General features: G+C 50.4%; 1 protein-coding gene across 2 annotated transcripts; it reads right to left on the bottom strand.

Moving 5' to 3' along the window:
* Positions 1-6,749: 6,749 nt before the first annotated feature.
* Positions 6,750-20,110, bottom strand: ISG20 (interferon stimulated exonuclease gene 20). Of its 2 annotated transcripts, XM_004370620.2 has the most exons (4): positions 19,897-20,110; positions 19,371-19,621; positions 10,033-10,233; positions 6,750-6,981 (listed from the first exon to the last, which is right to left on the bottom strand). In XM_004370620.2, the coding sequence occupies exons 2-4, from the start codon at positions 19,596-19,598 to the stop codon at positions 6,865-6,867; spliced, it is 546 nt and encodes a 181-aa protein (XP_004370677.1). In that variant the 5' UTR covers positions 19,599-19,621; positions 19,897-20,110; the 3' UTR covers positions 6,750-6,864. The 2 variants fall into 2 exon arrangements, with proteins under 2 accessions (XP_004370677.1, XP_023581469.1); XM_023725701.1 differs by lacking the exon at positions 6,750-6,981 and having other exon boundaries at positions 9,777-10,233.
* Positions 20,111-20,681: the final 571 nt, after the last annotated feature.

Below are 20,681 nucleotides of genomic sequence, written 5' to 3'. Positions count from 1 at the left end.
CGCAGTTACATTGAAGCAGCCAGGCCCCGACACCAGGCGCGAGCTGTTCTGCCAGAAGGGCCTGGGTGGGGGTCAGTCTTGCAGAGTTGCTCTAGCGCCCCCTGGAGGACACGGCTGGGACTGGCTGGCTGGCAGAGCTGAGTCTGTAACCCTCTCCTCAGTCCCAGCCCTAACCGTGAGGAAATGGCAGCAGGAGAATGAGGAACCAAGGACATCCAGCCCTGAACGAGGGGACTAGCTCAGTGTCATATACCAAGGGTCCCCTCCGGGTTCCTTGGGCCTCGCCTTGTGCCTGGGAACAGAGGCCAGCGGGGTTCTGCCACGAAACACACACCGCAGGACTCCAAATCAGGGTGCTGGGGCCAGGCCAGTGTTTGCCTTTCCCTCCACATCTCCGCAAAGCTACTAAAACCCCTCTCTTCCCCCAGCAGGAAAAGCATACGTTCTTTCCATATAGAGGAGAAATTGTTCCGCAAGTGAGTAAGCCTCTTGGCAGCGGGGCCGGACCGATCCACAGCGCACTGGGCAGGAAGCAGGAAGCATCAGTTACCACCCTTGGAACTCGGACTGGGCTGGCTCGACAGCGGTGGAGACAATGGGCCCCGATGGTGCCGAAGCGCTGGGAGGGCAGGGCCAGGGATGGGTCTGACGACAGTTAGCAGACCAGGGAAGGGGGAGCAAGAGTACACTTTTCTCTGCAGAGAAGCACTTTTCTCCATCCAGGCTGGGGCTAGGATGGAGGAAGGAGGGTGGGCAGACCAGGGGGTTTGAGGGACAGGAAGACTTTTCCAATCTCTGCACTCTGCTGCCCTGGAGTCTGGGTCCGCACTGAACGGGTCTGAGTTAGAGGTGACTCAGGTACACCCAACAAGGCAGGGCTGTTTTTCAGACTGTTGTTTCCAGCCACCCCCAAGTTCTCCTTGGTGCCCGCCAGGGTTAGATGGCAGAAAGTGACTTCTGTCCCTGATGTCTCAGTTCATCTTCCAGTGCCACATGAGTGGGCAGGTCTTCCTGCCAGCCCTGGGCCGAAGGACACTGCTCTTCCCCTTGGATCAGCTGGTCCTAGGCTCTCTTTCTACTTTGTTCCTATCTGATGTGATAGGGTCCGTTAAGAATCCACTCAGCGTGTGGGTTGGGGAGAGTAGGGAGAGAAGGGATGGAGAAGCCCGGGTGTTGGGACAGGCAAGTCAGTTGGTGGTGGAGCAGAGGAGAAATGGGAAGGGAGATCACATACGGGGGAAATGTTGAAGAAATTGGAGGGAGTCCCTGGCGTGCAAACAGTTAACGTGCTTAGCGGCTAACTGAAAGGTTGGTGGTTCAGGTCCACCCAAAGTTGCCTCAGAAGAAAGGTTTGGTGATCTGCTTCTGAAAAATCAGCCATTGAAAGCCCTATGCTTGTGCTTCTAGACTCAGGCGAACTTTCCCAGTACACAACATTTTGCATGTGTTGTCACAATTTGTTGTTGGAGGAATTAAGCATATCTTGTGTGACCACCAGGAGAGGACCCTTGGAAGCTTGTGCCTGGTTTCCTCTGGGCTTTGCCTCATGAGCCTTTTCCCTTTAGCTGATTTTGCTTTGTATCCTTTTGCTGTAATAAATCATAGCCATGAGTACAACTAAAAAAACAAACAAATGAAAAAAAAATCTACAGAGCACAGTGCTGACACGTGGGTTGCCGTGAATCGGAATTGACTCCATGGCAACTGGGTTTGTTATTATTATTATTAGTTATTTTATTTTGGTTAACCTGGAAAGTCAAATACTCAAGGGGAGAGGTGAAAGTAGAGATGAAAACCAGCTTCAGACATGTGGCAGGTTATCGTGTGTGAGTGCCTTCAAAGGCAGTGAATTCTCTGTCATTGGGCACATCCAGGCCAACAGTGGATGGCCCCTAGTTCAAAGGAGTCAGGTATTGGATGGGAGTGGGACTACAACTGGGGTCTCAAGCTAGTGGCCCGTGGGCCAAACACAGCCCTGATGACATGTGTCTACTGGCCAGCATTTCTGTACAGCTGCCACCAACTGGGCCTGAGTGACACTTGCCCACTTCAGACGAACATGCGCTCCCGGGTCCCCAGGGCACATTAGACTGGTTCATCATTATTTTACTGGACTGGCCCCTTAGGGATTGAAGTGTGTGACCCTTGGAGTAGAGCCCTTTGTTCTCTGACCACACTCCCCTCTCTTTCTGGAGGTTCACTCTGAAGGCCTACCTGGGGCAGGAAGAGGAGACAGTGCCTTGTAAGATGCAGGCTCTTCCCCTGTGCTCAGGTGAGACCAGGTGGCGTGGGCTGCCCTGCCCTTACTTGGGAGTGTAAAAGCTGGATGCCAGACAGAGCTCCCACCTGCCTAGGAAACACCTCCCTCCCCCACCCTCAACCCACTCCATGGGCAGATTATCTATTAAGCAAGGTAAGCACCGGCTTACTTGTGCTTGCTTAGTAATTTTGTAGTGAACACTTTCACACGGGTTTCACCACACCACATCAAAGTGAAACCCACATGAAATTGTTCACAACAGACTAGTAAGTAAGCACAAGTAAGTCTGTGCTTACCTTGCTTATTGACTAATCTGCCCCTGCCCCACTCTGACACTGCCAGGACACCTGCGACTTCTATCATGGTCTCTGGAAACTGTTCACTCCCTGGCCTTCCTGCCCCTAGCAGAGATAGTCTCCCAGGGTATCTAGAACTCCGGAGAAGGGGACCCAGGACAGGAGCAGTGTGAATTTAAGAGAAGGGATAAAATGAGCAAGGTAGCCTCTGTCCCTCCCTCCACAACCGCCCCCCCGCCCACCGCCGGATCTAGGAGGGGGGCCAGGAAAGTATGCCAGCTACAGTAGGTATGAAGGGGTAGGACTGGGGCAGACTAACCTGGGGAAGCAAAGTGGGGAGCTAAAGCGCTTGGGAAGGAGAGACCGGAAGGCAAGGCAGTGCCAGGAAGCCCTGTCCCACCTCCTCCCTGTGTGCCTGGGGTGGAAGCTGACTTGCACTTTTCAGAACTGAGGGTGGAAGACCAGGAAGGAATGGCATCCAGGGGTTAATGAGATTACACCTGACATCTGTTCAGGCTGCTGCAGATTTCTAAAGTGGTTCCACTTCCCTGGTCCCATTTGCTTCCACAATAGCTCCAGGAATTGTGAGTAATACCATTTTACAGAGAAGGAGACTGAGGCAGATGATCTTAGCCACCATGTAACAGCCCAGCTCCTGGGAATTTACTGAGAGTCGTCCCAGGTGGAGCAAATGGTTAATGTGTTTGGCTGCTAACTGAAAGGTTAGTGGTTCAAGTCCACCTAGAAGTGTCTCGGAAGGAAGGTCTGGAGATCTACTTCTGAAAAATCAGCCATTGTAAACCCTATGAAGCACAGTCTTGCTCTGGCACACATGGGGTCCCCATGAGTTGGAGTCCACTCAATGGCAACTGCTTTTTTGGCTTTCTGAGCACTGTCCACCTCATAACCACCAGACTGCCATGAGCCAGTGCACTGGGGATGACAGAGCTTGGAGTTGGACTTGCTTTCCTCATCTACAAGGTGAGAAAATAATAACCCCATGCAGGGTTCCTGGGAGGACTCTCTAAGATGACATGAGCGCAGCACTGAGCACAGAGCTAGTCACACAGTAGCCACTTGATGCCATCCTTCTTCCCTGGCCCTTCAAAGCTATGCCTGAATAAACCCAACATTTGCAAACATCAACCCAGATTGTGTTGGGGGTCCAGCTAGGTCAGGGGTATAGAGGAGGAAGCCCAAAGCAGCTATTTTTATTTTTATTATGATCAGTAATGGTGTGTGCTGTTTCCCAGTATGAACCACACACCCAGTGTTGGGTATGAGATCCCCCACTCTGCTCAGCCCTGCACGGTGGGGAAGCCCCTTTGATAGGTGGGGACTATGAGCTCACAGAGGTGAGACTCTTGCCCGCCATCACTCAAGCAGGTGTGGAGCCCAGTCTGTCTGTCTCTAAAGCTGATGTTCTTTCCAGGGCCTCAGTGTCTGTGCTTTTTACGTGACTGCATTTTTACTCAACTGTAAAACCGGCTGCCCCCAAATGGGGGCGGGAGCCAATAGCACACGCTGCTTTCTGGGGTCCTGACCCTCGCTCTGGCTTCAGCTTCCCTCCAGTTGCCGGGGAGGCGGGCGTGGGAGATGGAGCAGTAGGGGGTGGAAGGGTTGGGGATAGAGAGGTAGGGGAAGGGCTGCCTCTTCTGGTTTCCTTTCCTCTCAGGGCATCTAGCATTGCAGCCTGAAGCTGGGACTCGGGTTAAACCTTTCCTTTGGGAATGCTTCTCCTTTGGGAATCCTGGATTGTCTCTCCTGACAAGCAAGCCTGAAGTGCTGGAAAGAACCTCGGGCTGGGAGTCGGACAGCCTGGGGTCACCTCCCAGGCCAGGCTTGCATCGCTGTGTGACTGGGGGCAAGTCCCAGCACTTCTCTAAGCCTCAGCTTCCGAGGCTGAGTGAGGGCAGCCTTGAGGGTCGGGCAAGCTGGGTGTCCCCTAGGCATATTTGAAGACAGCCCTTCTCACCCCATCCGGAAATGTTCCTGTAGGCTCGGGCTGCCATAAGGCAGACAGATGGCCCAAGGGCACCACCTGGTGGCCAGTGACAGCCAGACATGCAAGGGTCATAAAAATCATAAAACAACAGAGGGCTGAATCAGGACCCCTGACTCAGGAGACAGGGTGGCAGACAGCAAGCTGTTCCTCCTTGCCCTCCAGATGTGGGAGAGAGTCCCCGGGTTCCCAGAGGTCTGTGGTGCCATTATAAAGCACAGTCTGTGTGAAAAGAGGAGGCCCTGGTTGGTGCAAACGGTTAACATGCTCAGCTGCTAACCAAAAGGTTGGAGGTTTCAGCCCACCCAGAGGTGCCCTTGGAAGAAAGTCCTGGTGATCTACTTCCAAAATATCAGCCATTGAAAACCCTAAGGAGCACAGTTCTACTCTGACACTCACAGGGTCCTTATGAGTTGGAACTGACTCCAAGGCAACTGGTTTTACTGGTTTGGGGTCAGGCAAACCTGGATTTGAATCCCTCGGGTGCTCAACCTTACCTCAAGCTTCCCTCATCTGTGCAGTGGGGTTACTTAGGACATATCTTTCGTGATTGGGAACCTCTCTCTGTACAAGCAGGCAGCCAAAACCAAAAAACCAAACCCATTGCTGTTGAGTCGATTTCAACTCATAGCAACCCTATAGGACAGGGTAGAACTCCCCATAGAGTTTCCAAGGAGCGCCTGGTAGATTTGAACTGCCGACCTTTTGGTTAGCAGCCACAGCACTTAACCACTATGCCACCAGGGTTTCCAAGCAGGCAGCCAAGGGACACAGCAAAGAAGCTGGAACTGTGACAGGAGTCTATACCTAGGGTGCTGAGTCCCTTAGGCCAATGGCTGTCAACCATGGCTGCACACTGCAATCACCTGAGGCTTACGCAGTGGTTCTCAAAGTGTGGTCCCCAGACCAGCAGCATTAGCATCAAAGGGGAAACTTGATAGAAATGCACATTTATGGGTTCCACCCTAGACCTGCTGAATCAGCACTCAGGGTGGGACCCGGCACTGTGTGCTTTAAGGATCACTGCAGGTGATTCTGACACACACTCAAGTGTGAGACACTGGGCTTGGGTATTTGCTTAAACAGAACTTCAAGTGATTCCAATGTCCTAGGCATCAGAATCACCCACAAAAGTTAAAAACATAACAGATGCCCCAGCCCCACTCCTGAGATTCCAGGTTAGTGGGTATGAAGTGGGACTCAGGCACGATTAAAACAACAGTTGATTCCAATGAGCAGGAACATTCTGGTACAGACCCTTCTCCGCACACACTGTGTGCCCTACAGAGGGCTAGGCCTTTAGGTCCGCAGGCGGTCTAGGGAATAATAACTAGTTATTAACATTTGGTGGGTGCTTAAGCTATGATGGAGTCCTTGGGTGGTACAAATGGTTAACATGCTTGGTTGTTAACCGAAAGGTTGGTGGTTCAAGCCCACTTAGAGGTGCCTTGGAAGAAAGGCCTGGTGATCTACTTCTGAAAAATCAGCCATTGAAAACCCTGCGGAGCACAGTTCTACTCTGACACACATGGCATAGCCATGAGTCAGAACTGACTTGACAGCAACTGGTAATAAGCTACAACAGGCACAGTGCTAGGGGTTTTGCATGTAACACTTCACAATAACCCTATGGGTTGTTATAATCCTCACTTTACAGATGGAGAAACTGAGGTATAGAGAGATTAAGTAACTCATTCTAGGTGACACAGCTAGTTAATGGAAGAGCCAGGATTCCAACCTAGTTCTACTTACCTCCAGATTCCACTGTCTTTGCCTCCTCCTTTTACAAATAAGAGAACAGTGACTTGCTCAAGGTCACTGGGGTGACACCCATCACACTTCCTGTACCTTTGATTGGAAGCTCATGAATGCCATGGTACCAATCTCAAGATGGGATGAGTGAACTTCCAAGCCAGGTGCCACCTCCAGGAAACAGTGCCCCCCTCTGGGCATAAATGCAACAGAAAAAGGGAAGCAGAGGGAGGGGTTATTAATTAAGTCACATGCCACCCAGATTCCAGTAGCTTTTTCTTGGACCCACAGGATTCACGTTATTGAGGAAACATACTTCCCCACCTCCTCGGCACAAGTCTTTGTTCCCCTCTCAGCATCATGCAGACTGTGTCCCCTCCATCATTAACCCAGCTCAGAGAGAAGAAAGCAAAAGACAAGCGGAAGATCCAATGACTGAGTAGAGAAAATATATAGCCATTTTACTACTAAAAATGCATTTTCAAAAGCATGAGAGTCGCTGCCCCTGAAGAGATGAAGGTCTCTAGTCCCTGTGGAAGGGGCTGGATTGAGCTTCAGCCCACGACACCCAGGCTGGGCTGCCCTCGGCGGGCCCGGATTCGCAGGGAGATTTGGTAGAGCTCCATCGTTGCCTTTGCATCTTCCACTGAGCTGTGTCCCAACAGGCTGTTCTGCAGACACAAGTACAGAGTAGGGACTGGGGGCAGGGCTGAATCCAGAGGCCCAGTGGGGGTGGCTCAGGCCTGGCTGCATTCTCTGGGTGTTCCTCTGTTGAGAGAGGCCTTCCTTTCCTCACAAGGGCTCCTTTCCCAGACACTCTGGATTGGGTGCTGGGGACACCTGGTGGGATTCTCCTCGTTGCCATTATTACTCCGTATTATTAATAAGCGAGTAGACAGTGTTCAAGGAGCCCTGGTGGTGCAGTGGTTAAGCCCTTGGCTGCTAACCAGAAGGTCAGTGGTTTGAACCAACCAGCTCACTCCACAGGAGAAAGATGTGGCAGTCTGTTTCCATAAAGATTTACAGCCTTGGAAACCCTATGGGGCAGTTCTACCCTGTCCTATTGGGTCACTATGAGTTGGAATCAACTTGATGGCAGTGGGTTTGGTTTGGGTAGACGGAGTTGTGGCCCTGGCTGGCATGTGGGAGGGCACTTGTCCCATGCACTGGGCACTGTGCTAAGTGCTTTACATATGGAATTTCCGTGAATCCTACCCTATTACAGCCTCGCAACTACAGATGAGGAAACTGAGGCACAGAGAGGCTACTCGCTCTCATCCGCTCTGCTCTATGGAGAAAGAAGCTGAGGACTGAATCAGAAGGAACTGCCAGAAGCAGAAGATGGCATGAGCTTCCTTCTCTGGTCTCCAGCGGTGTTGGGAGAGGAGAACGTGGGGCGGGGGAGGCGGGGAGGCAAGGTTGGAAATAGCCCAGGATTTGGAATCAGACCTAAGTTCAAATCCCAGCTCCCCTCTTACAAGCTCTGTGAATATGGACGGGCAAGCCTCCTTTTGTCTCTGAGCCTTGTTTTCCTCTTCTGTAAAATAGGCCTGATCGGGCCTGCCTTAGAGGACTGAATGATAGAAGGCTAAGTTCAGCCTCTCAAGGATTTCTTGACTGTAGGAAGGCCCTTTCCCTTCCTCACGTGGTGTGGTCCACCGGGTGGGCAGCTCAAAGCCAGAGCCCGAAGGACCACCATCTCATTGCCTCCGAAGGGAGACAGGCCCGGATGTAACACCACCCGCATTAGCTCCCGTGTCATGTGTGTGGTTCAGGCTGCAGCAACCAGCAGTACCACCGTCTACAGGCAAAGGGCTGAGGCAGGTCTCTAGGGGCATCGATATAGGCAGAAGTCATGGGGATGGGGCTGGGAACTCCAGTGCAGCCAGGCTTAACAAGCCCAGGGGTAAAAGGACAGAGCCTGAGAGGGTGCCCAGGCCCAGAAGGGACCCTCGGTCAGGCTCAAAGTCCCCAGAACCAGGCCCCAGACTGACAGCCATGGAGTGACAAGGGCTCCAAGGTAAGCTCAGACTGGTCCTTATGAGCCACAGGCTAAGAGCGGCCCAGGCTCAAGACCATTTCCTGCTCCTTACAGTACCTGCTGGCAGGCATCCGGCCAGGGCCACACTCTCCTCCAGGCTCTGCTCATGCTCCCCCTCTCCCCGGGAGGCCCTCTCCTATTATCTTGACTAAGACTTCTTCTTCAAACTCAGTTCAGGTCAAGCCTCCTCCCCTGCCACCTTGTCCTTCGTCCCTGCCCCAGGGACCTTCCTGCCTTCGGACATTCTGGTTATGGGCCACACTTTCATTCAGCTAAGGACAGAGAGGGCTGGGTCTCGCTCACCCGTGTCCCCAGCATCTGCCCCTTTAGTCTAGCAAGGGTTGTTGTTAGTTGCCATCCAGCTGATTCTGACTCATGGCGACCCCATGTGTGCAGAGTAGAACTGCTCCATAGGGTTTTCAAGGCTGTGAACTTTTGGAAGCAGATCACCAAGCCTGTCTTCTGAGGCGCCTCTGGGTGGGTTCAAACCACCTACCTTTCGGCTAGTAGTCGAGTGCTTAACCATTTGTGCCACCCAGGACTCCAGGGTAACCAAACCAAATCCATTGCCATCGAGTCGATTTCAACTCATAGTGACGCTATAGGATAGTGCTCAGTAAATAGCTGTTGGCCTGAAAAGTCCCCACCAGAAGCTGCAGCCTTTAGTGTCTGCCTCTGCCCTGTCCCCCACAGTGAGACCAGCTTACTGCATTCCTGTGTCCGAGGGCTTTGGGAGCCTGCTCTGCCTGCAGCCATGTAGTGCTGAGGAGTTAGGCCCCCTGGAGCAGATTTCAACCAACAGCTGATGGGAGTTGGTGTATAAATACCTCGGCTCTGTGGGCCCTCTGGTGGGATAAATCCAAGATGTGTGATTTATACCATTTTCCAGAGTTCCCCAGTGGGATTAAGCACCAGTTATCCACTGGGTAATCCCTGAGTGGCATAAATGTTTAGGCGCTTAGCTACTAACCAAAAGGTTGGCTGTTCAAATCCACCCAGAGGCACCTCAGAAGAAAGGCCTGCAGATCTACTTCTGAAATATCCATACCAAAAAACCAAACTAGTTGCTATAAAATTGATTCCAACTCATGGCAACCCCATGTGTGCCTTGAAAGAAAGGCCCGATGATCTACTTCTGAAAAATCAGCCATTGAAAACCCTGTGGAGCACACTCAGGAGGTCTGGGGTGGGCCCAGGATTCCACATTTCTAGGAGGACTTCTTCATAGGGTTTTCAGTGGCTGTGGCACAGTTCTACTCTGACACACACGGGGTCCCCAGGAGTTGGAATCGACTCCATGGCAACTGTTTTTGTTTTTAATCCACTGGGTGACCGATTTCATTAAAAAAAAAAAAAATCCTTTACTGGGTGCCTCCCCTTCCCTGTCTCTTGCCCTCACTCTCCTGTGCTCACCTCTCTCACTTCTTTCACTCAGATCCTTGTCTCGGGGTCTGTTTCTGGGGGAGCCCAAATACAACCCTCTCTCTCACAAGAACTCAGCCTCCCAGAAGTATGGGGAAGATAGTGAGTGCATCTTTGGGGCCAAATATTTGCCCTGGGGCCACTGGGGTTTCTTAGAGGACCGGACGGCTGAGTAATGCCTCGCCGGGTACCCTGCTAGGTACTCCTGGCCGAGGCAGCCCCAGGTGGCCCAGCCTGGGAGGGGAGAGTAGACACGCACCTGGATGCGCCTCTTGAGGAGGCGCTCGCTCAGCACCCGGAGGGAGACCCGCCTGCAGTGGTCCAGGTGGGCCTGGTGCCTCAGCAGCATGTCAGTGGACGTGTCGTAGATGTTGTACCTGCTCATGTCCTCTTTCAGCACCTTGAAGTCGTGCTTCAGGTCATGGCCCACCACCAGCTTGCCCTTCAGGAGCTGCAGGATCTGGCCAGGAAGACAGGAAGACATGTGCCCCCCATGCATCACCCAGAGTCTCTGGGTGGACAATGCAGTATGGTCACAGGGCTGTCAGGAGCGGCCTTCCTCAACTTGCTCACTGTGTGACATGGGGCAAATCACTGTCCCTCTTTGGGCTTCAAACTTATCATCCATAAAATGTGGAGATTGGACCATGTCCCTGCTCATACTCAGTAGTTTAGGTCTGTACCAAGGGACCTGGACCCCTTAGATGTGTAACAGACTGTACACCCCTTAGATATGTGCCTGGACTCTAGATGTGTGACAGGCTGCTAGCCCCACAGAGCACTTGCCATGCCATTATGTCATTTAATCCTCTCAACAACCCCCGTGTGATAGACGAATAATGCCCCCAAGATGTCCACACCCTAATCTCCAGAACCTGTGACCATGTTAGGTCACCTGGCAAAGGGAAATACAGGTTTCAGATGGATGCTGTTATTGTTGTTGTGTCGATTCAGACTCATAGCAACACTATATGACAGAGTAGAACTGCCCCATGAGGTTTCCTAGGCTGTAATCTTTACGGGAGCAGATTGCCATATCTTTCTCCCCTGGAGCCACAGGGTGGGTTTGAACTACCAACCTTTTGGTTAGCAGCTGAGCGCTTAATCATTGTGCCACCAGGGCTCCTTCTCAGCTTCTGTTGTTGTTGTGTTGTGTGCTGTCGAGTCGATTCTGACTCATAGCGACCCTATAGGACAGAGCAGAACTGTCCCACAGGGTTTCCAAGGCTGTAATTTTTATGGGAGCAGACTGCCTCATCTTTCTCCTGTGGAGCAGCTGGTGGGTTGACTGATGACCTTTTGGTTAGTAGCTGAATGCTTAACCATTGTGCCACCATGAAGGTTGCTAATCACCCGACCTTAAAATAAGATTATCCTGGATTATCCAGGTGGGCCTGATATGTGCAAGAGGGAGGTTGGAGTGAGTGGACGTGAGAACTCCACCTGGGAGCTCTGAGCTGACATGAAAGAAGTCCAGCTACCTCAAATGCTGGAGAGACTGTGGGGAGAGGCCACACGGAGAGAGATACCCCAGGAGCCCGGGGCAAAGCTTCCCAAGAGTCCAGCCCAGCTTGCAGACAGACGCCTTGGCTGACGCTGAGTGAGGCAGAGACAAGCTGTCCCTGCCAGCCCTGCCTAAACTGCAGGTAAGAGAGCAAAATAAATACTGGCATTGTTCTAACCGCTAAGTTTTGGAGGACTTTGCTAAGCACAATGAAACAACTGGGACAGTCCCACAGCGGAATGGCAGAGCCAGGGTTCAAAGCCAGTATGCTGGCCCCTGCGTGCTTGTAACCACCACGCTGGGCTGGAAGAGCACTGCCCAGACCTCCACAGCCCACTGCCAGGCTGTGGACAGGATCCCTCTCGCCTCCTCTCCCATGGTGGCCCCTGGACAGCCTCCTAAGCTCTATCCACAACAGGCCAGTCACCTTCCTTTAACGTGGCTGGGGATGGGGAGGACAGAAGGGGAAGCCTGAACATAGAATTCTGGTGGCTGCACAGGGAAGTGGCAGAGCTGAGAGCATAGCCGATTCAGGCCACCTCGGGCCAGCTTTCTGACAACTTTGTCTCTCTCCAAGCACAGCCCGGGCCGTAGTCTGTGTCCTGGGAAGAGCTTTCTGGGCGGCTAACACCTTCCCGCATCCTGCTTCTCCTTCTAGATGGTTAGCGGCCTCCTGGGATATCATGTTGTCCCTTTATACACTCCCCTTTGGTGATCACAGGATCATCATTGCCACTGTACTGAGGAGGAAGCTGAGGCTCAGAGAGGTAAAGTGACTTGTCCAGGTCACAGCTCTGGAAGCAGGGTCTGTCCACCCACTGTCCTGCATGGGGACCCTGTCAGGTGGGCTTCAGTCAGCAGGCAGTTAATTCCACCTGACTCTTGGGGAAAGCATATCACGGAATGAAACAGCGCGTCTCTGGTCTACACCAGCGCTTCCCAGACTTCAGTGTGCTCAGGAGCCACCTAGGGAATCTTGCTAAAATGTAGGTTTGAACTCAGGAGGTCTGGGGTGGGCTCAGGATTCCACATTTCTAGGAGGTCCCCAGAATCCCTGCATGGCACAAATGGTTAAACGGCTTTGCTGCTAACCAAAAGGTTCGAGGTTCAAGCCCACCCAGAGGCACCTGGTGATCTACTCGTGAAAAATCAGCCATTGAAAACCCTATGGAGCACAGTTCTATTCTGACACACATGGGGTCGCCATGAATCTGAGTTGACTCAATGGCAACTTTTTTTTTTAGGACGCTCCCGTGTGATGCCGATGAGGCTTTAAAAGATAACAGTATGGGCCCATGACTGGTGCAAAAACTTCCTCAGGTAGGTGCTAAAAGGAACTCAGGAAGGGAAGCAGCAGCCTGAGGTAGGGCGCAGAAGAATGAGGAAGGGGCTGGCTGAGAAGCAAGTGGTACCGGATGGGTGGCTGCGGTTCATGCACCTTTTCTCACCGAAATCCTTTATGTTTCTGAACAATGTGGCCTGTTTTTCATCTGGGCTTGGCTCAGGCCCAGTTCACACAGAGCCCTGAAGGAAGTCGTCAGCTGCCCCCAGAGACGGCCACAGCCTTCACGTCAGAGGACCAAGCCATCGTGATGTGGGTTCCTGGGAGATTCATCACTTCCTGAACCCAAGGGTGGGGGTTGGGGTGCCCTATGTCATCATCAAAAGGGAAAAATAAACTAAGAGGGGGTAGATGAGCAGAAGAAATGAAGAGGAAGAAAGGAAAAAGAAGAGAACTGTCCATTGAGCAGAGCGATACCAACCACCCCTCAGGACAAAGATGCTGGGTACTGGCTGGAAAAGATCACTGGGGTTTGCTGGGTACCCTCAGGGATATCAAAGACCCTCTCTGGGCCTCAGTTTCCCCAATTATAAGGTCAGAGCCTAGAGAGGTGGGGCAGCCAGGGCTCTACTGTCTTCCCGAGGTGGGAATGGGGTAGGGGACCTGTTGAAGCCCAGGGAGGGGTGGGGAAGTGCCAGCTCGCTGGGCCCTGGGGCTGTATGCCCTGCTGGCTGCCGGACCTACCCTGAGTCAGCCTCACGAGGCAGGGGTGTCAGACTTTGCCACTGTCAAATGCAGGGGGTGGAGACACTCAAATTCCTGGAAAGAACTGAAGTGGGGTAGGGAGAAGGGATACGTATTGATCTCCACCCATCAGTCCTACACTGGGCCAGGTAATTTCCTTACCTCATTATGAAGTCTCTCAACAAGAATATTCTTAATCCCATTTTACAGGGGAGAGAGCTGAGGGTTGGAGAGGTTAAGGGACTTGCCCACGTAGTGAGCTGAGAGCTGTGATGCAATGTCTGGATCTGCCTGAGCCTATCATTATTATTGTTATTGTTGCTATTGTTCCTGTTACCATCTGCTGAGAACCTAGCATTAAGTCTCTGGGTGTCGCAGAAGGTTAACACGCTCCACTGCTCATCGATAGGTTAGAGGTTCCAGTCCACCGAGAGGAGCTTTGTTAGAAAGGCCGGGTGATCTACTCCTGAAAATCAGTCATTGAAAACCTTATGGAGCACAATGGCCTGATCACAACCAATCATGGAGTGACTCAGGACCAGGCAGTGTTTTGTTCTGTTGTGCGTGGGGTCACCATGAGTCGGGGGCTACTTTACGGCAGCTAACAACAACGACAAGTAGCATTAGGAGGGAGTCCCTGGGAGGTACAAAATCTTGGCTGCTAACGAAAAGGTTGGCAGTACAAGTCCACCCAGAGGTGCCTCAGAAGAAAGGCCTGGTGATCTACGTCTGAAAAATCAGTCATTGAAAACCCTATGGAGCACCAATGGCAAGTGATTTGGTTATATTAGCATCCTTTAATCTCAGAAGGGAGAGGAATGCCTGGCACTTGATGGCCCTTAATGAGAATTTCTTGAATAGGGAATATGGTCCCTATAAAAGTGAGGATTACCACAGCCATATAAGGAACAAGGAAAGCGGGGGGCTCTGAGGTCACATAGCAAGGGGAGTGACAGGTCCGGGCACAGGGGTTTGCCTGCATACTCCTTCCACTGTGTTCCCACTATATTTCCAAGTATTTCCCAAATGTGCCTAATCCAAAAAAATTATCTGGGCCCTGGTTAAAAATACATGCTCTACTCCAGACCCACTGAATCAAAATACCCAAGCAGGAGGGGAGGGGGCGTTAGCAAATGTTCCTGGGGAGTCTTCCCGGCTGACAAGTTTGGAAACCTCTGCCCCCAGGCGGAAGCTTCCAGCTGTTTCCACCTATCCTTTCATTAGCTTGTGCCCAGCCCTTCACTCCTGGGTGCCAGGAGAGGCGGCTGTGGGTAAGGGGCTGTTAAGAATTGAATTATGGCCCCCAAAAATATGTACTGGAGTCCTGACCCCTGTGGAGGCGATCGTATTTGGAAATGGGGCTTTCTTTTTGTGTAAATGAGCCCATGTCAATGTACAAAAAAAAAACAAAACCAAGCCCATTGCCTTTAAGTCAATTCTGACTCATAGCAACCCTACAGGAAAGAATAGAACTGCCTCACAGGGTTTCCAAGGAGTGCCTAGCTGATTCAAACTGCCAACGTTTCGGTTAGCAGGCACAGCACTTAACCACTATGCCACCAGGACAGTGTGTCCTAAACCCAATCACTTCTGGGTGATATAAACAGCAGCATAGACCAGCGAGCACAAACGGTGAGGGGCGGGGTGGCGGAGGGGGGATGCCACATGGAGACTATCAAAGAACCAAAGAACACCAAGGCTAGAGAAGCTGAGACAAGGCTCTTCCCCCAGAGCCGATAGACAGAGAGCCTTCCCTTAGAGCTGGTGCCCCGAATTCAGGCTTATAGCCTCCTCAACTGTGAGAAAATAAACTTCTGTTCGTTAAAGCCACCCACTTGTGATGTTTCTGTTACAGCAGCACTAGGTAACTAAGACAGGGCCCTGAAGAATTGTCAACCTCCAGAAGGCCCACGTCCCTTACTGTCAACTTCAGGAGCAGCCCTGTTCCTCTTGCTTCTCCTGTTCCTGTCAGGCTCTCCTGGTGCCCCTGCCCCATCTTGTACCTGCTTTCCATGAGACCACTTGTTGTTATTGTTGTTAGCTGCTGTCAGATGGGTTCCAACTCATAGCTACCCTACGTCCAACAGACCGAAACACTGCCCAGTCCTGTGCCCTCTTCACAATGTTTGCTATGTTTGAGCCTACTGTTGCAACCACTGTGTCAATCCATCTCATTGAGAGTCTTCCTCTTTTTCCCTGACCCTCTGCTTTACCAAGCATGATGTCCTTTCTCCAGGGACTGGTCCCTCCTGCTAACATGTCCAAAGTACGTGAGATAAGTCTCGCCACCCTCGCTTCTAAGGAACATTCTGGCTGTACTTCTTCCAAGACAGATTTGTTCGTTCCTCTGGCAGTCCATGGTACATTCAATATTCTTTGCCAACACCATAATTCAAAGGCATCAATTCTTCTTCAGTCTTCTTTATTCATTGTACAGCTTTTGCGTGCATATGAGGTGACTAAAAATTCCATGGCTTGGGTCAGGCACACCTCAGTTCTCAAAGTGACATCTTTGCTTTTTAACACTTTAAAGAGGTCTTCTGCAGCAGATTTGCTCAATACAATACATGGTTTGATTTCTTGAGTGCTGTTTCCATAGGTGTTGATTGTAGACCCAAGTAAAATGAAATTCTTGACAACTTCAATATTTTCTCTGTTTATCATAATGTTGCTTACTGGTCCAGTTGTGAAGGATTTTTGTTTTCTTTATGTTGAGGTGTAATCCATACTGAAGGCTGTAGTCTTTGATCTTCATCAGTAAGTACTTCAAGTCCTCTTCACTTTCAGCAAGCAAGGTTGTGTCATCTACATATTGCAGGTTGTTAATGAGTCTTCCTCCAATCCTAATGCCACATTCTTCAAATAGTCTTACCTTCTTGGACTATTTGTTCAGCATACAGATTGAATAAGTATGGTGAAAGGATACAACCCTGACACACACCTTTCCTAATTTTAAACCACTCAGTAGCCCTTGCTCTGTTCTTGATCTATACGTACAGGTTCCTCATGAGCACAATTAAGTGTTCTGGAATTCCCATTCTTTGCGATGTTATCCATAATTTGTTATGATCCACACAGTTGAATGCCTTTGCAAAGTCAATAAAACACAGGTAAACATGTTTCTGGTATTCTCTGCTTTCAGCCAAGATTCATCTGACATCAGCAATGATATCCCTGGTTCCACGTCCTCTTCTGAATCTGGCTTGAATTTCTGGCAGTTCCATGTTGATGTACTGCTGCAATCATTTTTGAATTATCTTCAGCAAAATTTTACTTGAGTGTGACGTTAATGATACTGTTTGATAATTTCCACATTCTGTTGGATAGATCACCTTTCTTTGGAATGAGCACAAATATGGATCTCTTCCAATCAGTTGGCCAGGTAGCTGTCTTCCAAATTTCTTGGCATAGATGAGTGAGCACTTTCAGTGTTGCACGCGTTTGCTGAAACATCTCGGTTAGTATTCCATCAATGCCTGAAGCCTTGTTTTTCACCAGTGCCTTCAGTGCAGCTTGGCCTTCTTCCTTCAATACCATCGGTTTTTGAACATATGCTACCTCCTAAAATGGCTGAATGTTGACTAATTCTTTTTGGTACAGTGACTCTGTGTATTCCTTCCATCTTTTTTTTTTTAATTGTGTTTTAGGTGAAACTCTACAGAGCAAATTAGTTTCTCATTCAACAAATTGTATAAAGTGTTCCATGACATTGGTTGCAATCCTCACACTGTGTCAACACTCTCCCTATTTCCAACCTGGGTTTCCAGTTTCCTTTTGTCTGGTTTTCCGACCCCTTCCTGCCTTCTCATCTTTACTTTGGGGCAAATGTTGCCCTTTTGGACTTGTATAATTGTTTGTTCTATGGAACATGTTCTTTTCCAGTGTTATTGTTTATTTTATAGGCCTGTCTATTGCTTCACTGGAGCCCTGGTGGCACGGTGGTTAAGTGCTCAGCTGCTAACCAAAACGTTGGCAGTTTGAATCCACCAGCCATTCTGTGAAAACCCTCTGGGGCAGTTCTACTCTATTCTATAGGGTCGCTATGAGTCGCAATCAACTCGATGACAATGAATTTGGGTTTTTTTGGTTGGTCTATTGCTTGGCTGGAAGGTTGTTTCCGGGAATGGCTACAGTTCCAAGTCAGAGCGGTGTCTTAGGGGCATAGCCTCGAGGGTCTCTCCAGTCTCTATCAGGCGAGTAAGTCTGGTCTTTTTTTTTCTTTTTAAATTTGATTTTTTGTTCTACATTTTCCTCCTGCTCTGTCCAGGACCCTCTATTGTAATCCCTGTCAGAGCTGTTGGTAGTGGTAGCCGGACACCATCTAGTTCTTCTGGTCTCAGGGTTGTGGAGGCTGTGGTGCATGTGGCCTCCCATCTTCTTTGGATGCTTCCTGTGTCGTTTGATATTTTGCCCGCAGAATCCTTCAATATTGCAACTTGAGGCTTGTAATTCTGACTCATAGTGACCCTACAGGACATAGTAGAACTGACCCATAGGGTTTCCAAGGCTGTAACCTTTACAGAAACAGACTGCCACATCTTTCTCCCACAGAGGAGCTGATGGGTTCAAACTGCCAACTTTTGGGTTAGAAGCCTATCACTTAACCACTGTACCACCAGGGCTCCCCAAATTGCCTAGTAGCCCTATTTAAAAAAGTAAAACTAAATAGATAACATTAATTTTAATAATTTATTTTCTTTAATCCAATTCATCCAAAATATTATCATTTCAATGTGTAATTAAGATAAATTACTGAGATGTTTTACAGTTCCTTTTTTTATACCAGGTCTTTGAAATCCGGTGGGTATTTCACACGTCACGCATATTGCACTTTAGAAGAGCCCCATTTCCAGTGCTGACTAGCTACATGTGGCTGGTAGACACTGCACTGGCCAGCATAGCCCTATAGGTTTTAAGCCTGGTCTTTGAATCCTGACCAGTTCACCACATTCCGGCCATCTGAACTTAAGTTATTCAGTCAACTGAGGCTCACTTTCCTCATCTATAATATGGGAATAAGGAAAATGATAATATTTACTGAGTATTATTATAGGCACTCTGCTCTATAATAAGAGCAGTCCTCACAACAACCCTATGAGGTTGCGACTATCATCATCCTCATTTTCTTTTACAAGTGAGGAATTTGAGTACAGACAGGTTGAGTAATTTGCTCAACCCAAGGTAACTTTGCTGGTGTTATGGATTGAATTGTCCCCCCCCCCTCAACCCATCCCAAAATATGTATTGGAATTGTAACCCCTATACCTGTGGATGTAATCTAATTTAATGTCATGCAATTACCTTTCCATAATATAATCAATCATTTAAGTCCATACCAGTGTAGGGTGGATTTTTAAACCTTATCACTTTTGAGTTATTTAAAGAGCAGCACAGACATAGAGACGTGCAGACACAGGGGAAGACAGATGCTATCTGACAAAGATGGAGGCAGATGAAGCTGGTAAGTCCAGGAACTCCAAGGATTGCTGGAAACTACTAGATGCTGAAAAAGACAAGGAGAGACCTCCTCCTAGAGCCACACCCTGAGTTTGGACTTCTAACCTCCTGAACTGTGAGAAAATAAGTTTCTGTTTTTGAAAGCCACCCACTTGTGGTGTTTCTGTTACAGCAGCACTAGGAAAGGAAGATAGCTGGTGAGTAACAGAGCCAGGTTTCAAACCCAGCCCTCCTAGCGCTAATCAACAGCTCTGAGAACCCACTTCACAGGGTGTTTCATGAGGAGTGCATGAGCTCAGAAGTGGCAAGAGAATGTCTGTGGCATGTGTGGGAAGTGCTCAGTACACGGTGGCGATTATTATTTCTCTCCCAGGCCTGGAACCACTCTCACATTTACAATTCAAGTACATTGATTTAGTTTTCATGTTGTGCCACCATAGGGGCTTATTTTTTAAATATACATTCATATAAATTCACAGGAACTTTATGTCCCTCTAAGTCAGGGTAGCAAACATTTGAACAGTACATTTGAAAAGCAAAACGTCCCCAAACGTTCCCAGGAGCTGGGGAAGTGGGATGTGTCCACAGCCCCTTTTGGCCCTTCACTCACCTCCAGCCTGGCCACGGCGAAGGGCGTGGCCCCCTGCATGTGCTGAGGCCTGACCCCGCTGACCGGGGTTCTGTAGTCGGTGATCTCGCCCTCGGGCCGGATGAACTTGTCATAGATCACCACACCGTGGGCATCCACAAGGCTACAGCGAGCCAGGCCGCTCTCCCGGCTGGGCCCCAGCCCCACCATCTCGCAGTCCATGGCCACCACCTCAAAACCACGCGCCATGCTCCACGGAACCCTCAGACGCACTGCAGAGAGGGGCACAGGAGGACTTCACGTGTGGTTGAGCCAGCTTCCAGGCGTCCTCAGCCATAACCCAGCCGGCCTTCACCCTCCGCCCTGTCCTTTGTCACAGACACCACCTGGCAACAGGGGAAGCTGGCCTCTCCCCACCCCACCCAGCTTCCTCAGCCTCCTGGCCCTGCCCAGCAGCCTCAGGACTAGGGAGACGTCCTCCCTCCACCTCCCCCACGCAACCTCAGAGGAACGCTCCGAACCAGTTGTCCTGGTCGTCCACTCTCACCTGCTTGCTTCCTCTGCCCTCAGCTCACGTCTGCCTCTCGTGTGCCACTTCTCAGCTACTGCAGTTGCTCTTAGCAGTGACTCATCTCTGACTGTAAACTGGGAATCCTGAGACTAAGTTTCAGTTTCTGGTTTGTCACCAAGTCAAGTCGGGGCAGGAGGCCAGGCACCTGGGGAGCTCGGTGCTGATGTTCCTCTTTTGCCCCTGCCTCCACCTAATCAGAGCCCTCTCCCCGCCCCCCTCCTCCCCCTAGTGACGTATCTGACGTGGATAGAGTGGATTGCAACATCTTTCTTTTCTCATCCTCCACCCATAGAATAAACATCCCCAGGATTGGAGCTCAGGAATGTCCCACAACTTCCGGGGCCGCTACCAGTCTGACACTCTGGGGTCTTTTATGAGGGCAGGGGGAGCAGGCTCTTGGGACACTAAGGCTACTGAATGGAAAGGGCAGGAGAAGGAGGGAGCTAGCCCCCAGCTTGGACCCAGGGGAGACATTCTGGGAACCCTAAAGATCTCCATCGGTACAAGGGTGCCTCAGAAACAAGCAGTCTGTCCTCAAAGGGCTCTTCCTCCAGCTGTGCTGACACTGTTCCAAGAAGCCCCCACCAAACCAGCTATATCCCTTAGGGTCTACACTCTACCAGGCTAGAACTTTGAGCTCTTAGAACAGTGCCTGGCACATAGTAAACCAAAACCTGTTGCCGTAGAGTCAATTCTGACTCATAGTGACCCTAAAGGACAGAGTAGAACTGCCCCATAGTTTCCAAGGAGCACCTGGTGGA

Source organism: Trichechus manatus, unplaced genomic scaffold (assembly GCF_000243295.1).
Source record: "Trichechus manatus latirostris isolate Lorelei unplaced genomic scaffold, TriManLat1.0 scaffold00009, whole genome shotgun sequence".
Lineage (NCBI taxonomy): Eukaryota > Metazoa > Chordata > Mammalia > Sirenia > Trichechidae > Trichechus > Trichechus manatus.
This window is presented reverse-complemented; position numbering and strand designations above follow the sequence as displayed.

Bases quoted from the DNA above. Each gene is read 5' to 3' on its own strand.
- ISG20 (XM_023725701.1), bottom strand. From the start codon at position 19,598: ATGGCGCGTGGTTTTGAGGTGGTGGCCATGGACTGCGAGATGGTGGGG. The intron at 10,234-19,370 runs GTGAGTGAAGGG...CTTCCTGGCCAG, and splicing joins TCGCCGTGGCCAGGCTGGAG to ATCCTGCAGCTCCTGAAGGG.